At 42.0% G+C, this 20,109-nt stretch overlaps 1 protein-coding gene across 2 annotated transcripts in view; it reads right to left on the bottom strand.

Moving 5' to 3' along the window:
- The window catches only part of MAP3K5 (mitogen-activated protein kinase kinase kinase 5), a 282,518-nt gene that overhangs the window by 47,233 nt on the left and 215,176 nt on the right, over positions 1–20,109 (bottom strand). For both annotated transcript variants that reach the window (XM_075862477.1, XM_075862478.1), the window contains exons 17-20: positions 12,655–12,791; positions 9,362–9,467; positions 5,684–5,841; positions 773–950 (exon numbers count right to left, since the gene is read on the bottom strand). In XM_075862477.1, coding sequence (XP_075718592.1) covers positions 773–950; positions 5,684–5,841; positions 9,362–9,467; positions 12,655–12,791 — 579 coding nt within the window. The remainder of the gene's footprint in view (positions 1–772; positions 951–5,683; positions 5,842–9,361; positions 9,468–12,654; positions 12,792–20,109) is intronic.

Raw genomic sequence — 20,109 nt, 5'->3', positions numbered from 1 at the left:
AACAGGCATACTATATATAAGTTTAGCCGTATATACATTTTCAGCAATAAATAATAAAACATAGGGTACATAACCATAACCGCAATTGCAAATCAGTATATGGCAAGTAAAAGAAGTATTACCCAAGACATTTTTGGCATATCTACGGGATATGCCATAAATGTCCCATGTCTGGCTCTCGTACCTGACCCCCATACTGCCTGGCGAGACGGCCACTAGACGCAAAGTCTGCTAAAAAAAAAAAACACGGCTCTGATACCTATAACTGCACCTGTGTGTCCATCACATGACCGGGACAAATTTTTATCTCCTGAGAGTATACAAAATTAGCTAAAACTGGAATACTCCTTTGGCCATAATAATATATCCATGCAGATGAACATGTAGGGTGTCTTTTAGCAACCATCTAAACTTGACTCCACCTTTTATCATATAACCATGTTATAAGACATGACTGATGACAGAAAAAGGGAGCTGGTTTAATAAGGCTAAGTATTCGTATTAATAAACACCTTTAAAAACACATTGGTGGCATCAGAGCAGTTAATATAATGCTGCAGGTGACTGACAAATTGACATTCATAAATTCTTAGAGATTCAAAAGGAAGAAATGCCTCCCCCGGGAGTAGTCACTGATGTGCGCGACTGCTGCACTAAACCCAGCTCCGCCACTTCAATTTTAAACTAAATGATTTAGGATTATTGCATTGATTTGCTGATCAGAGAAAGAATCTTCTTCTTCTTCATGTATTTTATGAGTTGTGAAGATTACCTGAAAGTTTAAGATTGGTCTTTCGTTTTTTACTTGAAACTCTCAAGAATTCATCCATAAGTAACTCAGGGGCAGTAGCACGTTTTGCAGGATCAGGCTCAAAACACCTCAAAAGGAAGGCTTTGGCCTCTGCTGACATAGATTCTGGGATTTCTGGATGGATTTTAAACATCCCGACCTATGAAAGTACAAAATAATAAAATGCAATAAATACAGATCAGATTTGTTTTTTTAATGTAAACTTGTTTTATTGAACTTTCAATGTAATACAATATGTTCATCAAACAAAATAATCAGAGTTGCATTAGTATGCAAAAAATACGGCCGAGTCATACGGTTGTGTACTATAGGGGAAACATATAATGTAGATTCGAGGGCTTCTTCCCAATCCTCTGAAGGCAAACTAGGAAGAAGTGACCTACAATTATCTTCTAAGTTGTGAGAATTCCAATTTAGCCACCAAAAGTCGAGTATATAAAGCGGAGATGATTCCCCTATGTCCCTGGGAGACAAAAACTGTGACTAAGGGATAATCTGATGTGGGGCATGTAGTGTCCGGGAACGGACTCCAGGGGGCATGTCGCAGCTGCAGGGATCTATAGAATGTGGTGTGCGGCAGCTGGAAAACTTCCTTCATTTGTGCAAAGGATCTAAGAGCCCCATCACTGTACAAATCACTTAAGACTAAAACATTGTATGAGGTCCAAAACATAACCTCTTCCAAGTAGGAGATAAGAAAACAGAGTTACACCAGAGGGGAACCATGGGGGAAGGTCATGGTACTGAGACGAAAGTGGTTAGCAATGTGGTTTGTCTCGGAGCTGCATGCAATAATGAACAAATACATAAAGGAATAAGGTGTACTCAGTATTATGTCCCAAATGGGCGAAAATAGTCGGACGTATACGCTGACGATCAATTGATGTAGCCTGCAAGTCAGGCTGATATGCTTTATTCAAGAATTCATTTTCTAAGTTTTAAAATAAATGCAGGGCATGTAACTGGTTAATCTGTTTCCACCCAGTGTGTTTTTTCGCTTTTCTCTCACTGCAAATTAGTTTGGAGAAAAGAAACCATCTATCAGCTTCCCAGAGGATCCCAGGATCAGCAGTTTGTCCTTCAGTCTTCAAATTAGGAGGAAGTTTGAACAACAGCACTATCCACAAAGCTGGATGAAGGAGAGCGTGCGCTTCTGACAGAAATGCCGAAGCGGTGAGAAATCAGTTGACAAAGGAGGGCGAATTGTACTGGACAGGACGCTATAGCAGCATTCATATGGCTGCTAAAAAGTAACTATTAACAAGCAGTGCAGATTTTTTCAGAGTTTTTTTTTGTAATATTTGTTCATTATTGCATGCAGCTCCGAGACAAACCACATTGCTAACCAATTTCTTTACAGCTGGGGTACAGGACTCCGTTTTGTCTAGTTAGTTTGAGCTTTTGTTCTGAAGTTGCTCTACCATTACATATTTCACAGTACGGAGATACCTCTATGTTGGACCTCCACTCCTGTAAGGCTTGTTTATTGAAGAGGCTCTGTCACCAGTTTAATACTTCCCTATCTCCTACCTAATCTAATAAACGCTTTGTAGTAGGTAACTACTTTTAGTTTTTTTTTAAAAAAACGTTTATCATTGACAAAGTTCTCATCATTTTTAGATTTATGCTAATTTTCTCTAAATGCCCAACTGGGCGTGCTTTTTAGGTTCACCAAGTGAGCGTTGTAAAGAAAAGTGTTTGATGCTGACCAATCAGCGTCATACACTTCTCTTCATTCATGCCCATCTTTATTCACAGCACAGCATGATCTCACGAGATCACGCTGTGACAAGACTACCTCCCGTACTTTCTCCCGTCGCTCCGGTGAAGGATGACCAGACATCGGCTCCAGCCGTGCCAGGATGGTTATCCTCCTTAGCAGCAGTCCTGGCATGGCCGATGTCTGGTCATTCTCCCGTCGCTCCGGTGAAGTAACTGCAGGAGTAAAGGATGTCACAGCGTGATCCCGCGAGATTACGCTGTGCTGTGAATAAAGCTAGGCATGAATGAAGAGAAGAAGTGTAGGACGCTGATTGGTCAGCATCATACACTTTTCTTTACAACACCCACTTCGTGAAACTAAAAAAAACACCCAGTTGGGCATTTAGAAAAAAATTGCATAAATCTAAAATTCAGAACTTTGTCAATAATATACGTTTTTTAAAAACAAAACAAAAAAAACAGTAGTTCTCTACATCAAAGCGTTTATTAGATTAGGTAGGTCATAGGGAAGTTTTAAACTGGTGACAGAGCCTCTTTAAAGTAACAACAGGCAGCAGTAGAAGAGTCGGCTTGGCCAGAACTGGCCATAATGCTCCAGTTGCTATTGTAGATAAAAGGCTAAATAGTACTCTGCTCTATCAGGGCAAGTGCTTGCAAAATACTCACACTCAATTTATGTCTAAAGCTCCCAAATATGAAGGAAGTTAAAGTAGACTGCAATTTGGAAAATAAGGATTTAGTAATAGGACCCACAATATGTTGAAGGAGTTATAGGCCTATAGGAAGGAGGATCATTTTAACCAAGTTGATGCTGCTAGGGGTAGATTGTTTTGCATTGTGTCTAAAAATTTGAATCCATTTCCCGGCCGTCTGACCGTTTTTAACTGCCATTTGACATCAGTTTTTCATGGACGTTAAAAAAAAATAATATTGATGAATTTTATTAGTTAGATTTTTTTGTAACCAGCCACCTGAAAACACCATAGTGCCTATGTAGATAGTGATGTAGTACCACTGTAGTATAGTGCCACAGTGCCCACTGAAGATAGTGCCCACATAGCACCACACAGTGTCCCCTGTAGGTAGTGACCATGTAATGCCACAGTGCCCAAGCAGATAGTGCCCCAACGCCTGTAGTTAGTGCCCCCCCGTAGATAGCGCTATCTGCATGGGTTGTGGTTTTATCTACAGGGGGATGTTGTAATCTACAGGAAGGTGGCACTATCTACAGGCGGGGCATGTTGCTATCTACAGGGGGGGTGGCAACATCCCCCCTGTAGATAGCGCCACCCCCGTAAATGGCACCCTATTCCTGTAGATAGCACCACTGTAGCTCCGTGTAGGAGCGGAATCCCCCTGGCCAGGGATTCCGCTCTTAAAGGGAGCTCCTGATGCCTCTGTCATATGGACAGTGATGTTAGAGGCCAACTATAAAAGCGGAATCCCCTGCCATAGCGTCGGCAGCGCTCTGACCGGGGATTCTGCTCTAGTAGCGGAATCCTCGGCTAGAGTGTCGGCCGGGGATTCCGCTCCCAGAGAGAGCCCCTCCCTAGAAGCAGAATCCCTGACCTGACACCAGGGATTCTGCTCCTAGAGGGAGTTTAGGTGGCGCTATCTACAGGGGGCTTTGCGTTATCTACAGGGGGCTGTGTGTGGCGCCATCTACAGTGGGGCTGTATTCCGGGGCTCTCAATGCTCGGGCAGACGTGAGAGTGTAGCACTGCTCACACTGAAGCAGCACTGCACTCATTAAACCCCGTTCCAGGATTCCAACGTTTATATACGTGACAACTGCACGAGGTATCGGCAGTTCGAACGTATGTAGCCGTATGGCAGACATGAAGGGGTTAATCAAGCCTCCACAGATGCTCCCTATGACAATCAAGCCTCCAAAAATGCCCCTTCTAACAAGCCTCCATGGACGTCCCTTTTAATAATCAAACCTTCATAGATACTCCTAACAATCAAACCTCTATAGATTCCCCTTCTAACAATAAATCGTTTAAAACCGCCCATATCGCAGATCTTACGGTTTTACCTCCACATTCACTTTTAATGGGTGTAAACTTCACTCGAAATCTTATAATATTCAAATACAAATGTCAACTTTAAGTCCTCAAGCAAAATGGTTATGTATAAGGCCAGAGGTAAATAACTACTTTAGTTGTACATTCTCTGACAAATACTGTTGTGTGATTTTAGTGATGCAGCTTTTCCCAGCTTTAGTAAATCCACAATAGAGAATGGGGAAAACTGTCCTTTCTGTTGCAAGGTGACTATTGCAAGTCCTACCAACGTTGCACAAAATACGCCCCTTTATGCATCTTATGTTCACACGGAGATTTTCTTTTTAGCTGTTTTTGACATGGAAACCGCGCCAAAAACACCTCCCATTGATTTCAATAAATAAGCGTCATACCCTTCAGGTGTTTCCGTCTCTGACCTCCTATTGACATCAATGGGAGGCAGAGAAAGTGGTTTTTGCCCGCAACGCTTAATGGCCGCGGCCAAAAAACGCAGCGAAAAACACGGCAAGTGTTCTGCCGGCAGGTCAAAATCTGCCTCCAAATTCCTGAAAATTTTTCCGCCTGCAAAAAACTCAGTGTAAACTAGGCCTTACTGTTGCAGATGCATCGCACGCAATGTGCGTACCTATGGATGTGTCTGTTGCACAAATTTGTTGTCAAACTATTGCGGTCTGCGAGTTGGTGGCTAGTAAGGCTGTAAAAATCATGCAGCAATATTTATGTTACAGTTGGATTACATTATTAGGTTTTAAATAACAGTTTTACTTTGTACTATGAACCTTTTTTTTTTTTATAAAGTGCATCTGAAAGAAGCAGCACACAATGGACGTTATTATTCTGGGGCACTTATGTACGAGGTGTATCTTTCCATGAAAGATATAAATAAGTATGTTTAGTCTAGTCTAAACTAGATGTGTTTAGCTCCTGGTCAAAATATTAAACAGAAGAAATACAAAAGAGAACCAGAATGGAAACCTCCATACAGACGCCTAGAAATGGTGCAAAACAAAAACAAGGCTTGTAACGCAATTACTTATTTCATAATAAAAAACATTACTTAAAAAAAATGTTTAGAATATGTTAATCAAATTTGTATACAATCAAAAATGTAAATGACACTTACTTTGAACATGGCAGCTTGTGGCTCCCCCAGTTCATAAAAAGGAGGTTTCCCTGTAGCCATTTCTATTACTGTGCAGCCCAAGGACCAAATGTCTGCAGGCTTCCCATATCCCCTTGGACCTTTATCTATTATTTCTGGAGCCATGTACTGAAGAGTGCCTGAAAAACAACATTGATTTATTTACACATGGTGAATGAAAGGAATGGTTCATGTTGAATATAAAGCCTCTAAGTCCTAAACAAATACTGTTTACTATTAATAAGATAATAAACCCATTGAATAATTTCTCCGAATTTGGGGAGTTTTATTATTTAATTGATGTCAAGAATTTGTTCTTGTTGTTTTAGCAAGAATATAATGTTGAAAGGAGATGTAGTCATGTGCAGTTGGAGGCAATTGGATTTAAATCAGCAGAGGAGGAGGACGTGAAAAGAGCTGTTTCTGAACTGCCAGTGAAGCAGGCCACAGGCACAGGGAAAAGTGGGATTAGGAAATCCCCCTGCTTGTTCACTGGCTGTGTCAAGTACCGGCAGGCAACACGTACAGTGCAGATCTCGGATCAACAGGAAACAATGAGAGTGGCACGTGAAGGCCGGCAGCCATAGTGACACGTGCGCAGAGACAACAGTTGGTGAGCGGAGCCATTCCCAGGGGAATAAGCAATTGCAGAATAGTACTCAGATGCGAAAAATACAGCATCATTGTGATGACCTAAAGTAGTTGTTAATCAGTTGTTCAGAGACCCCATAAGTTGCAACCAGTTCCTAGCTCGTTGCTGTGCGGGATATTTAGTAGATTGTTTCCCTTGGAGACTACGTGTGGGAGGAGAGTAGGACTCCCTCCCCACAGGCAGGCCGCTGAAGACAGGGTTATTCTTAAATTGTTACTACACGCTACATTCTTCTGTTCAAAGTTATATATCACTGTTTCCTACAAGTTCCACATTAAAGCTTCTTTTATCATGTAGTCAAAATCGTCCAAATTCTTCTGTACGTGTCTCTCACTTTACAGGGCACTCAGAAAAGTAAAATTGTAGGTTTTCTGTATATAGCAATAAAGTGAAGAAAGGGATACTAATTTCTTACAGTTACTTAACGGAACATTAAACCTAGAATTTAAATAAGCACTCCAACAAAATTTTTATTCTCTGGCCTGTTGGAAAGGCACATTATGTATATAGTGGTGAAGGTAATTCTTACCAGTGGCTAAATTTGTGAGCTACCCACTCCCTTCTGCTCCTCAGCTGTGTCATGTGACCAGCAATAGGACTCTCCAACTGCCACAGCCTCTTTTATGTGTGGACTGGAAGTAAGATTCTCCATTAATTTCTATACGACTCACATCGAGGCTGTCATCGTAATTATTCGAGAAACTGAATTTCTGTCCACACATGAGACACTGTGGCAGTTGGAGAGTCCTATTGCTGGTCACATGACACAGCTGAGGACCAGAAGGGAGTCGATAACGCACAAATATGGCCACTGGTAAGAAGAATACCTTTATCACAATTTACATAATGTGCTTCTCTAATGGGCCAGAGAATAAAAAAAAAAAAATTGTTGGGAGTGCTCCTTTAATGATAAAAGTAAACAGGCGTTAACTTGCTCACACGGTTTGTCTGTCTGCATGATTTTCCTGAAACCATCTTGCAGAAATCCTGCAGAGAACACAGGGGTTAATTTCCTACTGATCTGTTCCATTCTTCGGCTGCTGAACGGCTATGGAGGGGACTTAGTTAAAGAGGCTCTGTCACCACATTATAAGTGCCCTATATTGTACATGATGTGATCGGCGCTGTAATATAGATTACAGCAGTGTTTTTTATTTCGAGTTATGACCTATATTAGCTTTATGCTAATGAGTTTCTTAATGAACAACTGTATGTGTTTTACTTTTTGGCCAAGTGGGCGTTGTGGAGAGAAGTGTATGACACTGACCAATCAGTAACCAATCAGCGTCATACACTTCTCCCCATTCATTTACACAGCACATAGCGATATAGCTATATCGCTATGTGCAGCCACATAAACACACAATAACGTTACTGCAGTGTCATGACAATGAATATACATTACCTCCAGCCAGGACGTGATGTGTATTCAGAATCCTGTCACTTCTGTAGCGTCTCTGTGAGATTTACAGCAAAGCAAGCGTAATCTCGCGAAATTACGATGTAATTTCAAACGAGATTATGCTTGCCTTGCTGTAAATATCACACATATGCTACAGAAATGTCAGGATTCTGAATACACATCACGTCCTGGCTGGAGGTAATGTATATTCATTGTCATGTCACTGCAGTAACATTATTGTGTGTTTATGTGGCTGCACATAGCGATATAGCTATATCGCTATGTGCTGTGTAAATGAATGGGGAGAAGTGTATGACGCTGATTGGTTACTGATTGGTCAGTGTCATACACATACTGTACAACACCCACTTGGTCAAAAAGTAAAACACGCCCAGTTGTCCATTAAGAAACTCATTAGCATAAAGCGAATGTAGGTCATAACTCCATCAAAAATGATTGTTTTTCTAAATAAAAAACACTGCTGTAATCTACATTACAGCGCCGATCACATCATGTACAATATAGGCCACTTATAATGTGGTGACGGAGCCTCTTTAAGAAACTTCCCTCTGCTATCTTTGTATCCTACTGCAGTAAGAGCAGTGGGGGTGAGGCTCCTTCTACAGCCAGTTGTCTCACAGCTAGTCACAAGATTGTAAGAAAGGGAAAAAGGCTGATCTCCTGGGACAAATAAAGAAGAATTCTTCATATATTTCTCAGGTTTAATTGCTATCTGAGACAAAATAGGATCAAAAGGAAAGCAGGAAATTAGAGAAGGTATTGCTGGACTTGTTGTCATTTTTCTGTGTATTTTCTATGTTTAGTTTTCCTTTAATTTATGGAGCTTTGTCATATAAAATAAGTGATACATGGAGTGGAGGTTCATAACTTATACTTCCAATGGCATTAATAACGATGATCTACATTATAAAGGTCTCCCCGCTCTTTTCATCTCTACCACAGATGTCAAATGATATCTCCACAAATTTCGTTGGGAAAAAAAATCAGGTGCTTTAAATTGATGTATGACGTACTCCTGTGGTGAAGCATTTCTGATAATAATTGTGATTGAGAGAATTTCTAATGCTCTTATTCATTAATATTTTAAAAGGTTTTAAAGGCAAATACACTTCAATAAACAAATTAATTTGTGCTGTAGCATTTCTGAGCTAATATGTAACTAATATGCGATGAGCATGAAGAATAGCATTAGGAGCAAAGAATTTTATGAAAGGGCTGCGCGCGTAACCGCTTTAAGAATGTTTAACAAAAGTGCATAGGTTTATTTATTACCTACACAAACAGGCCCAGGTAACATAACAAGCAATTGTGGCACTAGGCATGAACTATAATATTACTTGTTGCTAAAGCTCCTTGACCGGCACATATGTGCACACTGTAGTCCTTTTATTGGTGTGTCTGCTGTTACTCTACATTGACAGTTTTCATATATCCACTTAATGCAGTAAATTTTTCAGCTCCACGATCATTGATCATGAATAAAAATGTATAGTGGAAACAAATCTTTTTCTTGCAGGGAAAAACAGTGATGGCAGGTATGCTAGAAAAAAATAAATGTTTTATTGAGAATGCAGAATAGTCTTACCAGTGAATGTCTCCGTATTTGGGTTGATACCAGCAAGCCTCTTTGACGTACCAAAATCAGAGATTTTCAGCACACCACTATAGGTGTTTATTAAGACATTATCACCCTAAAGTAAAGAAGAGATTTGTAACTTATCGGATCTCATTCATGCAGTGATTAAAGAGGTTTTCCAGGACTTTGATATTGATGGCTTATCCTTACATCGGTTTGGGCCAGCACCCCTACTGATCAGCTGAGTGAAGTGGGCCACTGCGCTCACTTCATAGTTTACGAGGCACAGTGCTGAACATTAGGTAGTTTAAATCCAACAACATCTGCCTGGAGTTTGTATGTCCCCGGCGTGTTTGTGTGTGTTTCCTCTTGGTTCCTCCCACACTCGAAAAACACACTGATCGGGTAAATGGCGCCCTATGAAAATGACGTGTGTGTGTGATGGGGAAATTAGTTTGTGAACCCTATTGGTGACCGGGACTGAGGTGAACGGTGACTTAAGAACTTCAGTACAGCACTGTCTTAGTTAAATGAATGTATCCTTAGAATAGGCTATCAATGTGTGACTAGTGGGAAACTACACCCTGGCATCATCAGTGAAGGAGCCTTTTTAAATAGGGTACTGCTGATCAGCACTATTCAAGTATTTTTGGTCAAACCCCTCCAATCAAACATTGATGGTATATCCTAATAAGCCATCAATGTTTATCCCACTCTAACTCTATACGGAGTGTTTAAAAAAAGACTCATAAAATGCTAATTTTAATATCACGAAAACTTTGAAAAAGGGTTATACGGCCATTCTGACATTCTGATTTTCAAAGTAAGCACACCAGCTTTATCCGGTCTAGGAGATCTATTTACTAGTGTATGCAGTTTTTATTGTCTATTCTGGTGACAGAAATCATACTATGGATAAGTTCGGCGTATTCACAGAGAGCTTTTCCGGGCACAAACACTAATTGTAGTTTACAAAGTATGAACAGAAAGGCATGCAGCACTAGGACACCATTATGGGTCTTCCGGTCTGTATCATGTGTTCTGCACAAAATAACTGGCAGTAACCAATTATATTTGTGACTCTTACGGTATGTTCACATGGCTTATTTTCGTCCGTTTTTCGGGCCGTAAAATCAAAAGCAGAACACCTCCAAACATCTGTCCATTGATTTCAATGGGAAAAACGTCGTTCTGTTACGACGGGCCTTTTTTTTACGCGCCTGTTTTGAAAAATGGCCGTGTTAAAAAACGCCTGCGAAAAAGAAGTGCATATCACTTCTTGAGACATTTTTGTAGCCGTTTTTAATTGACTCTATAGGAAAACAGCTCCCAAAACGTCCGTAAAAAATGCAGTGAAAAGCATGAGTTTGATTTAAAAAAGGACTGAAAATCAGGAGCCGCTGTCCCTTGAAAACAGCTCCGTATTTTCAGATGTTTTTTATTAAGCGTGTGAACATACCCTTAGGGTATGTGCACACACACTAAATACTTGCGGCCGAAATACGTCCGTCAATTACGGACGTAATTAGTGTGTGTGCACATACCCTTACATGTATAGAGAGAGACAGAGTGTGGTCACCAATTAAGAAATTACTGACAGCTGTGAATAGGAAGAGTAAATCAGAATATGCAGAATAGAGTATTCAGGTGGAAGTTGCACAGCGGCAAGTTTATTTTACTAGATTACAGAAAAGTGATATTTGCAACTGTAGTTAGACTTTAGCCCTTATTCACACGACAGGGTTTCCCGGCCGGGTGACGGCCGTTCAAAATCGGCCGTCACACGTCTGCATTAGGAACAATAGACCCCTAATGGGGCTATTCACACGACCAATTTTTTGACGGCCCGGGAAACCTGGCTGTCAAAAAATGGGACATGCCCTATTTTCGGCCGTTTACCCGGCCCCCATAGAAGTCTATGGGGCCGGGTAATACACGGCCATCACCGGAATGTGTCCCGAGTGAGGGCCATGTATTCCGTCGCTTGCACTCTCTCCTCCTCCTCACAGTGCAGAGTGCATGTGAGGAGGAGGAGGTGCTTTTTTTGCTCCCTGTAGGAGTTGGAATCCCCAATCCCCGGCCGGGGATTGGGGATTCCGCTACAGAAGTGAGTGACTACACTGCTGTCCATATATGGACACAGCGATGTCACTCACTTCTGAAGCGGAATCACCGACCATGTGGCCGGGGATTCCGCTACAGAAGAAGTGAGTGATCAAACTGTCCATATATGGAAATTGAAGTCAGTGACTTCTCCTGGAAGGGGGGATGGGTGCATTACCTACAGGGGGCTGGGTGGCATTACCTGCTGGGGGCAGGGTGGCATTACCTGCAGGGGGCAGGGTGGCATTACCTGCAGGGGGCAGGGTGGCATTACCTGCAGGGGGCAGGGTGGCATTTCCTACCGGGGGCTGGGTGGCATTTCCTACCGGGGGCTGGGTGGCATTTCCTACCGGGGGCTGTGTGGCATTACCTACCAGGGGGCTGTGTGGCATTACCTACCAGGGGGGCTGTGGCATTATCTACAGAGGGCTGTGTGTGGCAACAAATTTAAATGAAATTCATCCGATTTTAAAATGGACAGGGAAAAAAACGGATGCAAAACGGCTCAAAATCGGCCAGTAAAAACGGCAACACGGCCCGGAACGGATTCAAAACGGATGCAAACCGGCCGGGAAAAACGTCAGTTTTTATTGGCCAACGCTCGGACCCGGTCGTGTGAATGAGGCTTTAGTCAGTCTGTTCTGTTGCCTATTTTAACTCAAAAAAATAAGAATACAGTTTAGTTAAATGGGTCAGTATGGTTACTCTTTCTTCAGTATTTTCCTCCTATACAGACCATTGTTGAACATGTATCCATACATTAATCTGAAGTTTTTGGTTTGTACTTGGTCTGTCTGTGTACGCTATACCTCATTCTCTGACTCATGTATACATTGTTGAGTACTCTTTTGCAGGAGTTTTTTGATGGTCGTCTTTCTGTTAGTGCGTCTGTAGACCTTTTTATATGCTCTATTTTTAGTATTTGCAATAAAAAAAAAATCTTATATTTGATACATTACAATTGCGTTTTGCATCTTTTTGTCTTTTTTGGTCTAAAGAGTAAACGGTGTTTATAACATGCTTGTTTTGTACAAGTTTATGTACAAGCATACTTTTTGCTTCAAAGATCTGTAGCATTTTTCGACCATTTTATGCTCTATTCCTGGCTCAGCGCCACACAATGGTGCACATTACGACACAACATGAACTAAACAATGTACACTCTCAAAACAAAAACATAGTGCTGTAAGAACACAGACCTTTATGTCTCTATGTGCTATCTGATTATCATGAAGATATTTCAAGCCTTCAAGGATCTGTTTGGTGTAAAATCCAATTGTTTGTTCATTGTCTTTCAAAGGTCCCCATTTTGATCGCAGAAGAGCAGAAAGGCTTCCTGTAATAAAATAAAATGTCACATTATAAGTTATATACACGTAAAGCGTGGTTATTACGAACAATATTTCACAATAGGACTATAAATGTTTCAATAGTATTCATTAATAAAGAGATTGCTCATTAATAGCCTGTTTGAAGGACAAGATACATGATTTAAGAATCTACTAAATTAATTCACACTTCTCCTGGTTCAAGTCAGGGCCAGATACACAATAGTATTATTGCAGAAAGCAAAAAATACCAAAGTGCAATATTATTTTTTTTTGGATGAAAATCTGGGGAGTAACTATCAGGTGGTGCAGGGACTGCAGTCGTACCTAGGCTGTTGCCTGACGACAAAACGTCTCACAAAACGTGGTAATTTTACATTTTTACAAGAAATAAAGAAGAAAAAGCACAACAACATTTGAAAAAGTTTTTTTTGCTGAATTTAGTGGAATTAGGATGTAAAAATGAAAATCTAAATTTTTTCCAATAAAATGTAGAAATCTTCAATATTGACAAGACAAAGGAGAAACACCACCCCAACATTTGAAAAGCAATTTCTCCCGATTATGGCAATACCCCACACGTGGTGATAAACTGCTGTTTGGACCCACGGCAGGGCTCAACCATTTGGCTTTTGGAGCTCAAGTTTTGCTGGAATCGTTTTCGGGTGCTGTGTCACATTTGCAAAGCCCCTGCGGGACCAAATCAGTGGAAACCATCCAAAAATGACCCCATTTGGGAAACTATAACCCTGAATGAATTTATCGAGGGGTATAGTAAGCATTTTTACTCCACAGGTTTTTTGCTGAATTTAGTGGAATTAGGCCGTGAAAATGAAAATCTAAGTTTTTTCCACAAAAATGTTGACATTTTTAATTTCTACAAGGGTTAAAGGAGAAAAAGCAACCCAACATTTGTAAAGCAATCTCTCCCGAGTACGGAAATACCCCATATGTGGTAATAAACTGCTGTTTGGATACACGGCAGGGCTCAGAAAGGCAGGACGCTACTTGGCATGCAGATTTTGCTGGAATGGTTTTTGGGTGCCATGTCACATTTGCAAAGCCCCTGCCTGACCAAATCAGTGGAAACCCCCCAAAAGTGACCCCATTTGGGAAACTACACCCCTAAGGGAATTTATCAAGGGGTATAGTGAGCATTTTTAACCCCACAGGCTTTTTTCTGAATTTAGTAGATTTATGCTGTGAAATAGAAAATTAAATTTTTTTCTCCTCACAAAACGTGGTAATTTTACATTTTTTTTTACAAGGAATAAAGAAGAAAAAGCACAACAACATTTGAAAAGCATTTTCTTCTGATTACAGCAGTATCCCATATGGGCTCATAAACGGCGGTTTGGACACAGGGCAGAGCTCAGAAAGAAGCGCTATTTTGCATACAGGTTTTGCTGGCTTGGTTTTTGGGCGACATGTTGCATTTGCAGAACCCTGTGGTACCAGAGTGTAGTTGAAGCCCCCAAGACGTGACTCCATTTTGGAAACTTCACCCTTCAAGGCATTTATCATTTGCCTGGACATATGACAGGGCTCAGAAGTGAAGAGCAATATGCGCATTTGAGGTATATTTTGGTGATTTTCACAGCATTGGCCTGCAATTGTCAAATACTAAATAGTAAAATAGTAAATAGTAAAACAAATCCCCAAGTAGTGACCCCTATTTTGAAAACTACACCTCTAAGGCATTTTAGTTTCAAAAGACATTTATTGGTATATTAGGTTAGAAATTGGATAAAACAATTATGGTAAGGGTAAAGTGAATCGAAAACAGTCCCCACGCAGGAGGATATAAGGAGAAGTACTTGTATCAAATAGGGAGACCATATAGGGAAAGAGGGACATAGGGCGGATAAATAGAAACCAAACAACTGAGTCATAACATAAAATTGCATATATTTTTCACAGAAATGCAGAGCGCACAGAGTATCACTGAGGAGGATTACACATTATAAGGTAATAGTATACCGAAAATCGGGTGAATGAGGGGAGGAAAGCCATGGGTCCCACACCGCACGATAGAGGTGGAGTGAGTCAGTTCTCACAGCCTCCAATTTTTCAAAAATAGCGATACGATTAACTCTATTAATAACCATAGAGAAATCAAGATCAGCTGTACGCCACTTGGAAGCTATATAAATTCGAGCAGCCAGGAATATAAACTGGGCAAGCTTAAATTTAGAGTTAGGCATTCTGGGAGAAATAGCTCCCAATAGACACGTAGGTAGCCGTTTTGGCATGGTAAACTGGCAGATATTGGAGATTAAAGTACAGACATCTGACCAAAAAAAAAATAAATAAAAAAATCGACACTCGGGGGGCGTGGCTGACTTCCGCCGCGAGCAGTCGCATGCTGTGAGAGCTCCGTCCCGGCTCCGGTGTTTCTGCATTAATCCTGCTGTAAAACTTCCCGCAAAAACTTCTTGAACGTGGGGCAATCGCAGGCACAGTAGAGGAGAGCTCAAAATGAGCAAGACACGCAATTCGGCGGCCGCGGACCGCCTTAAAGAGTTCGCCAGAGCAAGTAGCCATCATGGCGCCGTTACTCCTGGACAGCAGCATGACGAGGCGGACCCTCAGGGAGATGAGGATCCGGAACCATCACTGAAACAAGTCACAGCACAGCTCCTGACTGCTATACGTGAGTCTACTACTTCTCTTACTGGGAAAATAGATGAGGTTAAGGTGGACCTTGGATTGATGCGTCAGGATCTCCAGAAGCTAAGAGACCGGGTTCGTGATACCGAAACTCGGATCTCGCAAATAGAGGATGATTCTGCTCCTGTGGCGCGGCAAATCGGGGCCTTGGAAAGGGCTGCAGAAGCATGGGCGCAAAGATCGGATGATCTTGAGAATAGGATGCGCAGGAATAATGTTCGTATCCTGGGCCTGCCAGAGCGTGCTGAAGGCAGAGATCCAGGGACATTTATGGAGCAATGGCTCAAAGATACGCTGCCTGATGCTACACTGTCTGCGGCCTATGCGGTTGAACGAGCACATCGCGTTCCCGCCAGACCACCACCGCCAGGGGCCATGCCTAGGCCTATGTTGGTTCGCTTACTCAGCAGCAAAGATAGAGACGCCATTTTGAGAGCTGCGCGCCAAAAAGGCCAGATCACACACAACGCCGCTACGGTCACGATTTTTCCAGATTTCTCTGCAGCACTCCAGAAAGCTCGAGCTACATTTGTCGGCATTAAACGACGGTTGAGAGATCTTCAGATTCAATACTCCATGGTCTTCCCAGCACGGCTCAGAGTTGTACATCATGATAAATCTATCTTTTTCAATACTCCGGGAGAGGCTGACGAATGGCTGAACAGCCGAAATAACCTAGGCCCCAGACCATGATTGTGGTTTTACTATCCGACACCTAGAATCGTGGACACGGAGACTCTGGGACTTTTGTGGAGCTGAGGACTGCTCCGGGAACTTTTATTATCCTCTTCTCTTGACGTTGATCCAGGTTGCTGCGTTGTGGTATAATATATGCATATCTGATACGTTTTCATTGAATGTATGCTCTCTCTAACCACTGTATTTTACTTTTGCTTATATTGTTGATATTGGATTGGGATTGTCCATGAATGGGTTGCTAGACCGATCTGAGGCGACTAGATACTCCATATTATTGCGGGTTCTAATGTGACGGGTTGTATACCTGTCTTATGTGGGTTGGAGACGCTGGAGGAGGGAAGTTGGAGTAATAGTCTGTGTGGAGTTTCCAGTCTCACACAGGCTACCCCCGTGATTCAGAAGGGATATATTCCCCTAGTTCGGAAGATTTTCTTGATAGGGCGACTGAGTTCACCCTCCTACTATTGTTGTTTTGTTAAATCTTCTACTTTTGTATTTTAAGGATCGTTCATTTAGCGGTGCATGATGTTTCTAAGTGTTATGTCTTGGAATGTGCGGGGACTGGGAGAGCCACGTAAACGCAATCAAATCTTCTCACAGATCAGAGCAAGAGGCCCGCAAATAATATGTTTGCAAGAAACGCACTTAATGTCAGACACTATTAAATTTATGAGGAAGCCATGGATACAATGGTCAGCTCACTCCACGCACTCCTCATATTCCAGGGGGGTCTCCTTGTTAATTCACAAGTCCCTAAGGTGGGAGCCAGGAGTTATGCAAAAAGACCCAGATGGGAGATATATTTTTGTACATGCCTGGATAGAGAGTCATCCTTTTGTCATACTGGGTATTTATATTCCCCCGACACAATCCCTAGCGGTACTATATGAGGCAGCCAAATTTGCATCAGAGTATCCCCAAGCTACGGTCCTCTGCATGGGAGACTATAATACTGTAGCAAATCCTACATTGGACAGATTTCGTCCGGATGTGGGGACAGATCCCCCCGGTATAGCTAGACCCCCTTCTTTATTGCTATTTCTGGAAGAGGTGGGATGGCATGATATATGGAGGTATATGTGGCCGGATGTTCTAGAATATACTTGTTATACCCCGGGGAGAAATGCATTGTCCCGGATTGACTACATTTGCGGTAATGTACGAGCATGTTCGATGCTCTCATCTGTAGAACATTTACCCCGGGTGTTTTCTGACCACTCCCCTATGATGGTTAAATTGGTTACGTCCCAGAGAAGGAGCCATATCTGTAGGAAAATACATCCATTTTGGTTAACTCAATTTACCCAGCAGGATCGCATTCCCGATCAAATTCATATTTACACACAGGGCAACGGAAATGGTACAAATCACTCAGCTTACTGGGATGCATTAAAAGCCTATTTGAGGGGCTGTCTCCAGTCCTCCATTTCTTATATTAAAAAGGAATCGGTTAAAAGGGAACAGGAACTAGCTAACTTCTGCAAGGTACTAGAGGCCACTTATGTCTCGGACCCATCGGAGAACAATAGGGTCAGCTGGTTAAAAGCGGGAAGACAATATTTGCTGTATTTGACGGAAAAAAGCAAGCGTAAAATGTTCTTTGCAAACCAGAAGTATTTTGAACAGGGAAACCAATCCAGCAGCCTGTTAGCACACCTCATCCATCAGAATACTTCCTCCCCAGCTATCTTGAAAATTAGAAGCCCTAATGGGGTTATTCTCACTGCTACGTCAGATATACTTTCTGCATTTTCTGATTTTTACAAAGACTTATATGTCTCTAGAACTACGGAAACGGCAGAAGAGTTGCAGGTATATTGTGAATCTGTCCCCTGCCCCTCTATAACTAATGAACAGAGTCTCCTACTTGATAGTATGATCACGATAGAAGAGCTGAATGAGGCAGTGACTGATATGTCTAAGGGGAAAGCCTCGGGACCGGATGGAATACCTTTAGAAGTTTATTTGAAATACCAAGAGCAGTTACTCCCAGAACTCCTTCAGACCTACCATAAATCCTTGTTAGCGGGGTCCCTGCCCGACTCCTTCTATGAAGCCACAGTAGTGGTGATACTTAAACCAGATAAAGATCCCTTGGACTGTTCTTCCTATCGGCCTATAGCATTACTTAACGTAGATTATAAAATTTAAACTAAGGTATTGGCAAATAGACTTAATGGTATTATGCCCTCTATTATCCATCCTGATCAGGCCGGGTTTATACAGGGGAGAAGTACGTCGGACAACCTACGCAGAGTCCAAATTGTTTCTCAGATTGCATCGCGGCAGGGTGCGGACTGGGCCTTGGCATCTTTGGATGCAGCAAAGGCCTTTGACTCTATTGAATGGCCATATCTACTTCAAGTTCTGCGGAGGTTTGGATTTGGCCCTGTGTTCTGTCATTGGGTCTCCTTATTGTATCTTCATCCCAGAGCAGCGGTGTTCTTAAACGGACAGCTCTCCCCATACTTTGATTTGGCTCGTGGTACCAGACAGGGGTGTCCGCTTTCACCTTTATTATTTGCAATCGCTGTAGAACCCTTAGCTATTCGACTTAGATCGGATGTGGTTTACCGGGGTATACCCCTAGACTCTGCGGAACACCGAGTGGCATTATATGCTGACGACCTGTTGCTATTTATGTCATCTCCTGATGAGTCCCTAGATGAAGCAATGACCATAATTGATAGGTTTGGAGATTTTTCTGGACTGTCCATTAACTGGGGCAAGTCGTGTCTGATGTACTTTTCCCCGCGCAGAAATGGTATGGTGGGATCATTGGTAGGGGGTTTGAGGGTGGTTCCTAGTTTTAAGTATTTGGGAATTCAAATCACGAGATTGGATGCTGACATGATACAGGCAAATGTTGCTCCCCTAATACCGATGTTTCGAGACAAATTTAAGATTTGGTCAGGATTACCTCTTTCCGTAGCAGGACGTATCAATCTTATCAAAATGGTGGTTCAGCCTAAATGTCTTTATATTCTGCAACACATATTTGTATATATCCCAAGGGCATTTTTCCAAGAAATAGACTCGCAACTAATTAAATTCATATGGGGATCTTCTAGATCTAAGCTACAGCTAGCAAAATTGCAACGACCCAGAGATCTAGGGGGAATGGCCCTCTCTGATTTATATTTATACTACCTGGCGGGTCAGCTCAAGTATATGGCTGCCTGGGTGTCACCTGAAGTACCGGAAGGATTGGAACTATGTCTGGCAAAATACTTAGATATTCCTAAACTCTGGCCTGTATTAGAACCCTCACTTCCCCTTAGTAGGAAATCTTTACCGATACATAGGGTGGCTCGTAATGTCTGGTCGGCGGCACTTAAGATCTCAGGAGAAGACCAAATAATAGCGGAAACACCCCTATGGCAGAATGAGGCACTAGATCAGTTACTCTCCTCACAGGATGATACATTTTGGTCGACACTAGGGGTAAATACGGTGGGAGATCTATTTGTGAATAATGTGATGCTGTCCTTTACTCAAGTTGAGGAAACCTATCAAGCTCCGAGAAGAGCTTTCTATAAGTATTTACAATTGCGCCATTCACTACTGACCCAGTATAGGGGAAGAGAAACACCTATTTCCACCTATCCCTTGATTGGGGTTATTAGATCACAGGGACCTGGAGGATTAATCTCATCTATCTATTCTTACCTTATACATGCGAAGGCAAATAAAGCGGATCTCCCAGCAATGGGCAGGTGGCAGACCTTGATCCCATCCCTAGATGAGGATTCTAGATTGGATCTACTAGAGTCACATAGATTCGTCTCTCCTGCTATTAACAACAAGCTTATACAGCTCTACATCATACACCAGAGCTATCTTACCCCGGTCAGTCTTTTTAAAATGGGTAGACGGCCTAACCCCAGTTGTCATAGGTGTCCTTATGAACCTGCGGATTTTCATCACATGATATGGGAATGTCCTCTGCTTCAGGTT

The sequence above is a fragment of the Rhinoderma darwinii genome, chromosome 4, assembly GCF_050947455.1.
Source record: "Rhinoderma darwinii isolate aRhiDar2 chromosome 4, aRhiDar2.hap1, whole genome shotgun sequence".
In the NCBI taxonomy this organism is placed as follows: domain Eukaryota; kingdom Metazoa; phylum Chordata; class Amphibia; order Anura; family Rhinodermatidae; genus Rhinoderma; species Rhinoderma darwinii.
The sequence above is the reverse complement of the archived record's forward strand: the minus strand, read 5'-3'. Positions and strand labels throughout refer to the sequence as shown.